Here is a 14,588-nt window from a genome sequence, read left to right on the forward strand (position 1 = left end):
TTCTGTCAGTAGCTTTAAGTAATATTGTTTATCATGCGATGTTTCTGTAGCAATACATCACACTTCATTATATCTTATCATGGCAGGCTCAGATTATTTAGCATACTATACTTTTTTTGTATTTCAAATGTATTATTGAGAAAATGGACTAAATGACCTTCGTATCTGTTTATCATTCTATCCACCCAGGTCTCTGTTTTTCAATCATTCTTGCTCAATAAAAATTCATGATTGTGCTGATTGTAGATTCAGCTGGAGCTCCAGGCCGCTTTGTGACATGACTGTCAACGTTTGTGAACATTTAAAGCATCTGAAGCTTTCAGAAAACTTCTATACGTCCTGCCCGTGGTTCTGTCTTGGTTTAGTCTTGGTTTTGATGGTTTAGTGCAGCTTAGATCTGGTTTAGTCCTGAATAAGACCTGGTTTCATCTTGGTTTATTGTTGGTTTAGTCCTAGATTAATCCTGGTTTTCTTACTTCGTCATATAGTTTAGTCCTGTTTTAGATCCTGATTTGGACCTGAGGTTAGTTCTGGTTTAGTCCTTTATTTGACCAAGTAAGTCTGTGTCTGGATATGGTTCAGATCTGGGTTCACCCTGGAGTAGATCTGGTTGATTTAGCCCTGGTTTGATCCTTGATTTCACCTCCATAGTTTGGGTTTTGACCTGGTTTGATCCTAGTTTAGATCTGGATTAGTTCTGGCTGGTTTAATTCTGGCTCAGTCCTGACTCAGATCTGGTTCTAGCTTAGTCCTTATTATGTCACAGTCGGGTTCTGGGTTCAGGCAAAATGTTGGTTTTGTGCTATAAATGCCTTAGTTTATAGATTTTGACACCAGTGGGTCATTATTCTATATTTTGGCCATTTTAACATGAATCTAAAACGACTTAAATAAACAAGTCGGCTGGTTGGACACTCAGACTTCCAGACTCGAGCTGCAGATCACGGTAGAAGCAGTGGATTATTATCAGTATTTTCATTTGTGTCTTTATGAGCATCACATAAAGTAGAGCAGTGGGTCAGTAGAACATGTTAAAAAGGGAATTGTTGGTGCAATTGTTGCCTACAGGATAATAAATATTACTCACACAAGCACAAATCACTCTTAATACAACTTTGAGAGGGCAAATAAGAATATAAAACACTCAATGTACATAATGTGTCAGCTTTAATTGTAGTATTTCCTATGGTTTAAGTGCTGCTTTAGCCTCCTAAAAAGCGTAACATTTACTGAGTAAGTACTTGAAAACCCAATACTTTTTATATTTCAGCACATTTGTATCCTTTCTTTCCCCTTTATAAACTGAGAGTCCGGTTGAATAATCACACTGGTTCCACATCGAAATCTACAATTACAGTGTCATTATTCCACATGTGTTTGTCTATTGTCTTTTCTTTCCTCCGCGTGACAGAGATCTGTTTTTGCAAATAGATGTGTAATGGACTGTGCGGTGGGCAGATGATTGACAGCCGATCTGACCGGGCAGGTGCACCGATTGGACAGCTGGCAGGTGGGACCGGCGCGGCAGTTAGACACTTCCTGTTTGTTGGCTCTGAATGATATTATGCCCGGACACGCAGGCGCGAAAAAATACATCCCTTTGGCCGAGTGAGAGCAGTCGCTGTCAGTCAGAAGTCTGTGGTGACAATGAAGGAACTTAAAAGTGCACGATGTCACTTCTGTCCTCATGGAGATGTTATTGCTCTGCCTGAAACGCTCCCAATTATTGTTCTGTCATACTTATATTTATTATTTTCAACCAGTACTTTGTTACAATTTAGGGAAACTGAGTTAATTATCAAAAGTCTTATGATTCTTTGCTCCATTTAATTAAAAAAACAACCACAACAACACTTCATCTTAACCTTGTGACTGTAATAATTGCACAAAAGACTTGCCAGGACATTTTTAGAGTAAGTAGAGTTCTTACCGATCAATATAATATAAAACAATATCCACAACATTACATTCAATTGAACTGTCAATATTATTTGGGTGTAATAATCATAGTTATACATGTCAAAAATATACTAAGAATACATCTGTTTACATCACATTAACTTTAACTCTTTATTCAGAAAGTTTGATTTCATAAAATACTAGAGGAGTCTTAATCTATTAGACAATGAGAATTAAATTAATTAAGGATGTCACCGTTTTCCTAATGGTCTCAACAACTGTATCATTTATTCGTCGATATTAAAATCCCCGCGTACACAAATCACACAAATCACACAAATCACACATATCACACATATCACACATATCACACATATCACACATTTCACACAAATCACACATATCACACATATCACACATATCACACAAATCACACAAATCACACAAATCACACATATCACACATATCACACAAATCACACAAATCACACAAATCACACAAATCACACATATCACACATATCACACAAATCACACAAATCACACATATCACACATATCACACAAATCACACAAATCACACAAATCACACAAATCACACATATCACACAAATCACACAAATCACACATATCACACATATCACACAAATCACACAAATCACACAAATCACACAAATCACACATATCACACATATCACATAAATCACACAAATCACACAAATCACACATATCACACAAATCACACAAATCACACATATCACACATATCACACAAATCACACATATCACACAAATCACACATATCACACAAATCACACAAATCACACATATCACATAAATCACACAAATCACACAAATCACACATATCACACAAATCACACATATCACACAAATCACACATATCACACAAATCACACAAATCACACATATCACACAAATCACACATATCACACAAATCACACATTTCACACAAATCACACATATCACACATATCACACATATCACACATATCACACAAATCACACAAATCACACAAATCACACAAATCACACAAATCACACATATCACACATATCACACAAATCACACAAATCACACAAATCACACATATCACACAAATCACACATATCACACAAATCACACAAATCACACATATCACACATATCACACATATCACACAAATCACACATATCACACAAATCACACATATCACACAAATCACACAAATCACACATATCACACATATCACACAAATCACACAAATCACACATATCACACAAATCACACATATCACACATATCACACAAATCACACATATCACACAAATCACACATATCACACAAATCACACAAATCACACAAATCACACAAATCACACAAATCACACATATCACACATATCACACAAATCACACAAATCACACAAATCACACATATCACACAAATCACACATATCACACATATCACACATATCACACAAATCACACATATCACACAAATCACACATATCACACAAATCACACAAATCACACATATCACACATATCACACAAATCACACAAATCACACATATCACACAAATCACACATATCACACATATCACACAAATCACACATATCACACAAATCACACATATCACACAAATCACACAAATCACACATATCACACAAATCACACATATCACACAAATCACACATTTCACACAAATCACACATATCACACATATCACACATATCACACAAATCACACAAATCACACAAATCACACATATCACACAAATCACACAAATCACACAAATCACACAAATCACACATATCACACATATCACACAAATCACACAAATCACACAAATCACACAAATCACACATATCACACATATCACACATATCACATAAATCACACAAATCACACAAATCACACATATCACACAAATCACACATATCACACAAATCACACAAATCACACATATCACACATATCACACAAATCACACATATCACACATATCACACATATCACACAAATCACACAAATCACACAAATCACACAAATCACACATATCACACAAATCACACATATCACACAAATCACACATATCACACAAATCACACATATCACACATATCACACAAATCACACAAATCACACATATCACACAAATCACACAAATCACACAAATCACACATATATCACTATTACACAGTTCAAAGCTCTAGATCTGTTGCACTCACATGTCGCTGGCTATGGAGGAGTTCCGGGACATGGACTTTGGGGAGAGGTCGTAGTCGGAGTCGGACCGGTACAGGAAGGACTCCCTCCTCTGGCTGTGCACAAAGTTTGCCTGGAGGATGAGCCCCGAGCCCGGACTGGCCATGGGGTCCAGCGGGCTGCGGCCGGACGACGTGCCATTGTCCACGTCGAAACTGGAAAAACAAACAAAACCAGAGTTAGAGATGTGCTGATACCAGACACATACAAGCAGCAGTGCCGTAATTGTAGATATGATATAAATACGTTTTAGTTGTTTAATGTGTGTGTTCCAAAATCTGCCAAAGACAAATATCTGACTACAACATTGTGTGCCACCATTTCCTGCCAAACACAGGAAGTGTAAACAGAACGATGTAAGCGTCTTGGCTGTTTTCAGACGCAGTGGATTGACGTAGTTTTTTTTTGATAAACATCATCAAACAGATAAACACTGCTGAATGAACAAGATAAAACTCAAAAGAAACAACAAATAAACTGTATTTATTCCTCCCTGTTCACAGCCTGCATATTTTCAATCTCTTCTTTCAATGAGAGGATGCTATTCAATAAACGACTCAAGGCACTATAGGGATTATCATTAACAGTAAAATCATGAATACATTGCATAAGATACAACGTTGAAGGGGAGAGTATTGTATTGTGCATCTTCTGAATGCTCGTTATGATATTTGGATTGTTCCTCAGTGGGAAATTAAACTTTTTGCATCCAAAATACCTTTAATATATTCAGTGCTTTCCCCAGAATCTTTTAAAGGGATGGTAAATATGAGGTTGCATTTCCCTCCAAGGATGGTTCCATGTACCTTCATTATTTCCAACGCTACATGCACCCTAAATATGCTAATTACATGGTGTATAAGCCTAAACATGCTATTACAGAAAAAATCATAATATGTCTTCTTTAATGTCTCTTTTAATACAGCAGAGCTGAAGATTATTATTTTAGTTTCCCACTGAGCTATAGGCCACTCTGAGATTATGGCATGACAGCGATTTCTAAAACGTGATCCTAACCTAAAGATAATACTGTGGTGTACTTTGTTCCATGGTGTGTTTTTCCACACGTTGGTGTCACTAGGTCACATAGTGATGGGCTGTGAAACATAAAGCATGCTACACGTCTATGACGCGCTCCAGTGCTGACATGTGGCCTTCGTTCTGACGCTGTCGCATTGTAAAGATGACGAACATGCTCCAAAGTGTGTCCAATTACACCGCATACGGCTCACGGCGTGAGCAAAAACATGTTTTAACAGGCACACACTTCTTTAGCCTTAAAAAAGCATGAACAAAACATTAAGAATGAACAAATAGTTTATTAAGAAGGATTGAGGCTTTGTAACGACTTCATTTACACACTAACACTAACTCTTAACTTTAATTAAGCCGTTACTAAGCCTGAATTATTCTGAATAAACTATGTGTTTATAATGAATTAAGTTTTTTCATGCTTTATTAAGGCTGATTAAGTTTTATAATAGAGTAGTACCAAAAAACGCAATACTCAGATACTAATCAATTCAGAGTAACAGTTTAAAGTGCATATGGCAGATTAAACTAGAACACAATTATATTTAAGATTTTACTAAAAATTTTGCCTATGTTTTGTTTTACAATTTGGAGACATTAATAATTGTACTTCCTGGTTGGACATGACAATCATCATTCTCCAACTGTTACCTAGCAACCACACTGTAAACAAGAGCCAAAACCCACATCAATAACACAACCCTATGATTTTACAAATAATAATATCTATACTTGAACTTTAAATGATTGTTTTAGCTGTCAGAAAACGTGTCATTCGGGTGTAAATTGCACTGATCTATTAAATGATCTGGATAAACATGACCAGTCCATGCTCCACAAAGCATTCCTCCCCTAGAGCCATTAGGAAAATAATACTGAGCCTATTGTTCTTATTTGGATTGTGAACTACGTTTTTAAACAATTTGATCCTAGATACATCAAAAATTATATCCAGGTCAAAACAGCACAACACTGGGTGAATTCTGCAACACATTTAAGCCAAAATGTGTAATTAAATAGCTATTTGGGAGCCAAAAAAGCTTTATATAACGCTGTTGTTTATTACTTTTGCGCCCAACATGCCCAGCACTAAAATTAAAACATAACAAGGTCAGGAATAGGTAAAGTGTGTTATCTTCCCTAGACATTATAGTTTACAATAAGATAAGATAAAATATTCCTTTATTGTCCACACATGGGGAAATTTTGTTTTTGCAACGCAGTAGATACAGAGGGAAAGGACAGAAAACTTATAGGAAGTTAAAAATAAAAACACTCTTAATAGAAGAACTCTTATAAACAAAACTCTTATAAACAAAAACTCCTATAGACAGAACCTCTCATTTCTTAATAAGGAATGGAGGGGAAAAATAAAGATAAAATAAAATAAAAACAGCTAGCGTAAGACAAAATAATACTACTAATAATGGTAAAATAAACACTCTATTAACATCAGTAAATAGAATGTGACATTATTGCGTGTGAGTACGACAGTAATTAAGTATAAATGACAATAAATGTCCGATACTCATATATAAGACATATTTGCTTCGTCATCAGTTCTGTTTACGTGACTATAATTAAACACTGAAATGTTCGTGTGTCAAAGCCCCGACCCGTGAGTCAGAGTCCTGAATAAAACATGCAAAAATACTAGTAGTGCGTTTGACGACTCTACGTCAATGACCGACGGCCGACATCCACGAACACTTCAGCCACAAATCGCTCTCTCGCCGTCTGTGTCGTCATGGTGAGCTGCTTACACCTGCCTAAGAACAAGACCAGATTGCTTGTTCAGGTGAAGCAGGACTGACGCAGCGGGGATGTCACCACGGTTACGGCGCAATCCCATAATCCCCCAGGGCAGGAGGTGTCGAAGTGGGGATTCCCTGTCAGCACTCCGTCGGGGTTTGTTTACTTGTTGTAGACAGGAAATTATGAAAAAGAAATTCTAATCAGCACAATTATTACTATAAGAAGATTAAGACACACGTTTTAGAACACTATTAATATTTTTTGGGTTTGTAGAGCTGAAAAATTTGCAAAAATGTCTAATTGCACTTTTTTCCGACAAGAGCGTAAGATTTACTATGTACGTTTTAATGATGCGATTCTGTTCAAATTCTCATTTTGAAAGGCTGAAATATGAACAGACAAACTGATACAGCAAACTTGATACGATACACGTCCTGACTCACAATATCCCTTCAAACCGGTGTTAAAAGTTGACTAAAATGATGTGATGATTAAGTGGAATAACAAAACGCATTAGAATCTCATGTTCACACTGTCCTCAATATCAGAAGACAACTGTCCCATGAGGAAGTCACATGTCCAGCTCCTTTGTAATGACTTCATGTTGTTTTAGCGTGTCACGATACGCATCACAATATATCACTAAATCGATATATTCAGCACAGCCCTAAAAAGGGTATAAATATACCAAATAAAGTCAACATTTGAAAATTGTAAACACATAAGTCACTTTAACGAGGCGTCTTGGGGGACACAGACGGCAGCTTGGGGACACACACAGAATTGCCTTGTTTGGGTGGTACAGAATCACAGCGTGTACTTGGAGTTAGGGAGTGTGCCAGGGGGGCTAAACAGGAAGCAGCTGTTATGCTCACTACTCCCTCCCTCCCTCACCCGAGGCTCCATGCGGACGGACCAGGACCAGGACTCACACGTGCACTACGAAGGACCCGCCCTCTAGAGTGTGCTGAAGAGTTATACCGGACGATAAAGTCATTACGTAAGCGATGATGCCGAGACAAGAGAGAGTAATACCAGCGGCGCAGTTATCTCCCCAGACGCCTCCTTCAGTTGCGTAAGGAAGTAGTGTTGTGTGTTTTTTAGTTTGGCTTATCTTTTGTTACAATTGTGCGTCGATATCTTGCAAACGGGAGCTATAGTTCCACGGCAAGAAACTAAACGCATCTATCTCCATGGAGACAACAATTACAGGTCTACAGAGCCTCTGAAGACATAAACCACAATTAATCAAAAAAGAGGCATAAGCGGATATTAAAGTGCACATATTCTGGTAATTAGCTTTGAATCATGCTTTTGGTCGCCTTTGGGGTCAACGTTTCACATGTTCTAACTTGAAATAATGTCTGGATTTGGAAAACATGCTTTACTTCTTTTGTTTTTATCTCTAAATTGTTAAGTCTAACTCCAGCTTACAATGTTAAACATTAAACATTGTCTTACTAAACAAGATAAACCTCTGTACATGCTTTTATTTTTAGCAGGTTGGTTTACTGTAAAGGTATTTTTAAGGGTCTCAGCAAAAAATCCATAGGACAGCAGCAGTCGATCCAAAATGCAGCAGCAAGAGCCTCAGGAAAATGGGTCAAAATGGAGCAGTTTTGCAGTTTTGTAATCAAGTGAGTCATAGGAGTGGATTTAAAAGTTTACTTCTGGTGTTAAATGGTCAAACACCAAAATATATTCAAGATAATGCTTGTTCCAGGGGTTCTCATGTCCGGGACAGGTTTGCTGCGTGTCTCTCTGCTCCTCGTCAGTGGAACTCTAAATGGCCTGGCACCTCCTTATCTGCAGGGCTCTGAACACTGGGGTGATGGGGCTCTGAACACTGGGGTGATGGAGCTCTGAACACTGGGGTGATGGGGCTCTGAACACTGGAGTGATGGGGCTCTGAACACTGGGGTGATGGGGCTCTGAACACTGGGGTGATGGAGCTCTGAACACTGGGGTGATGGGGCTCTGAACACTGGAGTGATGGGGCTCTGAACACTGGGGTGATGGAGCTCTGAACACTGGGGTGATGAGGCTCTGAACACTGGGGTGATGGAGCTCTGAACACTGGGGTGATGGGGCTCTGAACACTGGGGTGATGGAGCTCTGAACACTGGGGTGATGGGGCTCTGAACACTGGAGTGATGGGGCTCTGAACACTGGGGTGATGGGGCTCTGAACACTGGGGTGATGGGGTGATGGAGCTCTGAACACTGGGGTGATGGGGTTCTGAACACTGGAGTGATGGAGCTCTGAACACTGGGGTGATGGGGCTCTGAACACTGGAGTGATGGGGCTCTGAACACTGGGGTGATGGGGCTCTGAACACTGGGGTGATGGGGCTCTGAACACTGGAGTGATGGGGCTCTGAACACTGTGGTGATGGGGCTCTGAACACTGGGGTGATGGGGCTCTGAACACTGGGGTGATGGGGCTCTGAACACTGGGGTGATGGAGCTCTGAACACTGGGGTGATGGGGCTCTGAACACTGGAGTGATGGGGCTCTGAACACTGGGGTGATGGAGCTCTGAACACTGGGGTGATGAGGCTCTGATCACTGGGGTGATGGAGCTCTGAACACTGGGGTGATGGGGCTCTGAACACTGGGGTGATGGAGCTCTGAACACTGGGGTGATGGGGCTCTGAACACTGGAGTGATGGGGCTCTGAACACTGGGGTGATGGGGTGATGGAGCTCTGAACACTGGGGTGATGGGGCTCTGAACACTGGAGTGATGGAGCTCTGAACACTGGGGTGATGGGGCTCTGAACACAGGGGTGATGGGGCTCTGAACACTGGGGTGATGGGGCTCTGAACACTGGGGTGATGGGGTGATGGAGCTCTGAACACTGGGGTGATGGGGCTCTGAACACTGGAGTGATGGAGCTCTGAACACTGGAGTGATGGGGCTCTGAACACTGGGGTGATGGGGCTCTGAACACTGGGGTGATGGAGCTCTGAACACTGGAGTGATGGGGCTCTGAACACTGGGGTGATGGGGCTCTGAACACTGGGGTGATGGGGCTCTGAACACTGGGGTGATGGGGCTCTGAACACTGGGGTGATGGGGCTCTGGGATGATGGGGCTCTGAACACTGGGGTGATGGGGCTCTGGGGTGATGGGGCTCTGAACACTGGGGTGATGGGGCTCTGGGGTGATGGGGCTCTGAACACTGGGGTGATGGGGCTCTGGGGTGATGGGGCTCTGAACACTGGGGTGATGGGGCTCTGGGGTGATGGGGCTCTGAACACTGGGGTGATGGGGCTCTGGGGTGATGGGGCTCTGAACACTGGGGTGATGGGGCTCTGGGGTGATGGGGCTCTGAACACTGGGGTGATGGGGCTCTGGGGTGATGGGGCTCTGAACACTGGGGTGATGGGGCTCTGGGGTGATGGGGCTCTGAACACTGGGGTGATGGGGCTCTGAACACTGGGGTGATGGGGCTCTGGGATGATGGGGCTCTGAACACTGGGGTGATGGGGCTCTGGGGTGATGGGGCTCTGAACACTGGGGTGATGGGGCTCTGGGGTGATGGGGCTCTGAACACTGGGGTGATGGGGCTCTGGGGTGATGGGGCTCTGAACACTGGGGTGATGGGGCTCTGGGGTGATGGGGCTCTGAACACTGGGGTGATGGAGCCCTCTCTGTCGCTGGTCCCAGACTCTAGCCTTTTTAAATCCAAAACGTATTTATTCAGACTGGCTTTTAACACTCAGTAATGTCGTGACACTCTATTTTGTACAGTTTTATGCTTTAGTATTGCCTTGATTTTTTGTCTGAAGCACTTTGGCCACCTTGAGTGTTGTAAAGGGCTCTAGAAATAAAAGCTGATTGATAGATTGTGCGTTGCTTTTAAATCTGGGCTAAAAAACATGACTATTGGTAATAACTGATGTCATTTATTTTCGTTTTATTTTGCACTTTGGGAAGCCTGTGTATGGATTGTGCTTAATAAATCCATTTGACTTGCTTTGTAGGACCTTACAAACTACATCTACAATGACAAATACAATTAAATAAATGAAGCCTGTAGGCAACGTGACCGCTATGCTAATACAGCCGTTTACATGAGAACACAATGTGAGTCCGGCGATGGTTTATAAGGACTTAAAAACTGCGCTGGGGAAGTCTGGATTTTTAACCTGCGATGCAACAACTCAGATAATTAGAGAGAGAGTGAGAGCGTTTTCTGATCGTTCAGTGAGAAAAACGAGAAAGGAAACGAGTGCAAATGAAGCCAACTACAACGCCAGGTCTGTTGTTACATGGTTAAACCTAAATATTACATGGTTAAACCTAAATATTACATGGTTAAACCTAAATATTACATGGTTAAACCTAAATATTACATGGTTACATGGTTAAACCTAAATATTACATGGTTAAACCTAAATATTACATGGTTACATGGTTAAACCTAAATATTACATGGTTAAACCTAAATATTACATGGTTACATGGTTAAACCTAAATATTACATGGTTAAACCTAAATATTACATGGTTACATGGTTAAACCTAAATATTACATGGTTAAACCTAAATATTACATGGTTAACCCTGGGGGAAATCATGTGTCCTGAAAGTTACTAATACAAACGTTTACCAGGATGCGTTCCGAAACATTAATTTTGCAGCCCCGCCCCGATACGCCATGATGTGAAATGCACACACGACTAAAGCACGGAAGTTGCAAAGTCAGGGATGTGCTCAGCCTGAAAATAGTGCAATGTGAAATGCCGTTCTGCGTGTTTAATAATGCATGCTCTCTTCTCACCGAGAATCAATATTTTATCTTATGCAGGCGGCAGTTTTACCCCCAAAAAAATGTCTTTGTTTGACCTCTGACCTCTAACATAGGTCTTAAGGGCGGGGCAGACATTTTTCTTCCCTTGCAGGTTATTTGGATGGTTAGTTTGAAAGAACATGACATCTTAATCCAAACCCTTTCACACAGGATTTTAGAGCCTTAAACTATTCAAACGTGAGACAAAAAGCACAGCGCACAGACATAGGGGAACGGTGGTATATCGAGTTCAGTATCTGATATTTGCTACTGATATTTTTACGACATAAATATATTTTTTCAAGCCTAAGAATAAATAATTGTAAAACTGAAATTAGGAGAGCAATTAGGCTAAATCGATGCAAAAAAGGACTGTGTTGCTAATGTATTTTATTGCACTTGTCTGTACAGCACTTTAAGCTTTTAAAGTTGTAAGTGTGCTTTAGAAATAAACTTTGGCATTTTATATCCCAGATAAATACATTCTGGTATTACTTTTTTGCAACAGAAAAACATTAAAATACAGTTTGTGGCATTTGCAAAAGTCTGATCACATAAAATAGTCTAAATCTAAATCACGTGTGGGAGCAAGAAAAACAAATATTCAAATTCATCTGCACATCTTTTGTATAATATTGTATTTGAATTGACCCTGCGACGAGTTGGCCACTGTCCAGGGTGTACCCCGCCTAAGGCCCAAAGTCACCGGAATAGGCTCCATTCACCCCGAAAGGGATAAAGTGGTAGAAAATGAATGAATGTTTTTTAATTTATTTATTTTATTTCTTTTTTTTTTTTTAACTTAGGACACCTCCCTTGATTTGGTCCAGGTTGGGGCGCAGTTTAGTCCTAATGCAGATCTAGTTTGGTCCAGTTCTAGTTCGAGTTTCATCCCATTATTGATGCTTTAGCGACTTATTCAAAATGTGAAGAAAAAACAAAACTAATACTCAAGTAGTACTTTTGTCTGATATATGTTACACAAGTGAAGAGTAAAGCATGTGATGAAAAACGATACAATTTCAGAAAGTAACTGATCCGACTGTCAGCGTGAGGTTTTGGAGCAGCTGGATCCGTGCGTGGAACGGGATCGTTTGGCTCTGTGCCTGCGTGTAACTGAAGGACAGTAGGTTTTGTCCTCGCTCAGTGTCCAGGAGGCGTTCGAAGACGTGGACGAGGAGGGGGACGTTTCACACGACCTGGATCTCACTTTACATTACAGATTTATCTTTAGAGACAAGTCAGAGTGCATGAAACGGTTAACAACTTTCACTGTGTTCAATCCGCTTTTCTTTCCAATGACACTAAAGAAAAACTAAAAAAACACATAATTAACTTTAAACAAGCGCTATATGTGCACTGCAGAAAGTAATATCCAGGTAAGTTCCTTCAACTAATTGATCTTGACAAGTATAATTATTTCCACTTTATAATAACTGCACTTGATCCTGCCTGAACACATTGTTTATTAAGAGCAAGTAATCACTTAATATATACTCTAACCCTAACACATTTAACATAACATTCATTATTCAGTTACTTATGCTTGATTAAAATTGCACATAATAAATAAATACAGGTAAATAATAAAGTTGTTATTTATTCTTTGCTAAGGAAAATGAAGGTGTTGTAAAGTGGAGCCAAAGTATCTACTACTCAATGGAACAAGATTTTTTAGTAAATATAATACGAACAAAAAAGTACTCATTCTATTTGTAGATACCTGAAGTCAAAGCAGTTTCCGGGAACTCACTGCATTCACTGTAAACGTATTGCTACTGAATTCTTACGCCGTCTGTAAGAATAAGGCACCGACAATAAAACGCCATTTCAACTCCTTTAATGTTCCATGTAATATTTCCCGACGCCCTTGTGGTCACTTTACTTCACGTTGCTGAAACTACATCCCATAAGGCTAAGGGGCCCGGGGCCGGAGGAGCCAGCGACGCCCCGACAGACCCACAAAGCTCTCATGGCTATAGCCTACAGCAGCATATGCAGTTCTCTGTACATAATGGAGCGTTGAGCCAGGTTTTCTCACTGGAGTCACATTTCATCAGGACTAAGGCAAAGATACTGTTTTTCAGACGTATCAGGAGAAGGCTGGGGCCCCGTGCAGCAGGAGCAGGACAACGCCAAGGACACGCTTATCGCACAGTCTCACTCCACACGGCAAGCCCTTCAACCCACAAAGTATCACTGCAAATAACATGTCCTTGCGTATCATCCACATTCAACTTGCAAGCGATGACAGACAACATAAAGTACAGTCGGAAGTGTTTATGGAAAGTAATGTAAGTAGTGTTTGTTCATACATTTTCCGAGCGCTGACCCAGGTCTAAAGCAGGACTGGTGTCCAATAGTTTCAAAGCATGAGCAAACCAACAGAGCACGAAATCAGACTATATCCTGCTGTCTCTGTGATGCTTTGCCTTTCAAAACCAAACATCTTGATGCCGCGATGTCTGTATTTTAGAAACAATTAACAGCACGTGCGTTACTTCTGAGGATGCGCACTGAGATGAACCCACACTTCGCACTTCTCAGCGTTGAGTCGTTTTTGTTGTTTACTTTTCTCAATTTGAGACTTTATATAGCACGTAAATGTAGGTATTTTATTTTGTAGGGTCCAAGGGAAGTGTTTATTTGTTTTTCCTGTTGCTCTTGTCAGCTTTGTTTTGTGTTTATAATATTTACTTTTCACGATAAGGCACTTTATATAGCAGGTAAATGCAATTATTTTATTTTGTAGGGTCCAAGGGAAGTGTTTATTTCTTGTCAGCCTAAACTTGACAACATTTAAACGATTACGATTGGACGAGTGAATGGATGTTCCTCTGACTAATGTG

The 14,588-nt window shown here is 40.4% G+C and overlaps 1 protein-coding gene across 5 annotated transcripts in view; it reads right to left on the bottom strand.

Annotated features, from left to right (window-relative positions):
- The window catches only part of pde4d (phosphodiesterase 4D, cAMP-specific), a 323,831-nt gene that overhangs the window by 64,478 nt on the left and 244,765 nt on the right, over positions 1-14,588 (bottom strand). For all 5 annotated transcript variants that reach the window (XM_072432614.1, XM_072432613.1, XM_072432616.1 and 2 more), the window contains exon 2: positions 4,120-4,311. In XM_072432614.1, coding sequence (XP_072288715.1) covers positions 4,120-4,311 — 192 coding nt within the window. The remainder of the gene's footprint in view (positions 1-4,119; positions 4,312-14,588) is intronic.

The sequence above is a fragment of the Eucyclogobius newberryi genome, unplaced genomic scaffold, assembly GCF_026437365.1.
Source record: "Eucyclogobius newberryi isolate DKJ021-1_F unplaced genomic scaffold, fEucNew1.0.hap1 SCAF_6, whole genome shotgun sequence".
NCBI classification, from domain to species: Eukaryota; Metazoa; Chordata; class Actinopteri; order Gobiiformes; family Gobiidae; genus Eucyclogobius; species Eucyclogobius newberryi.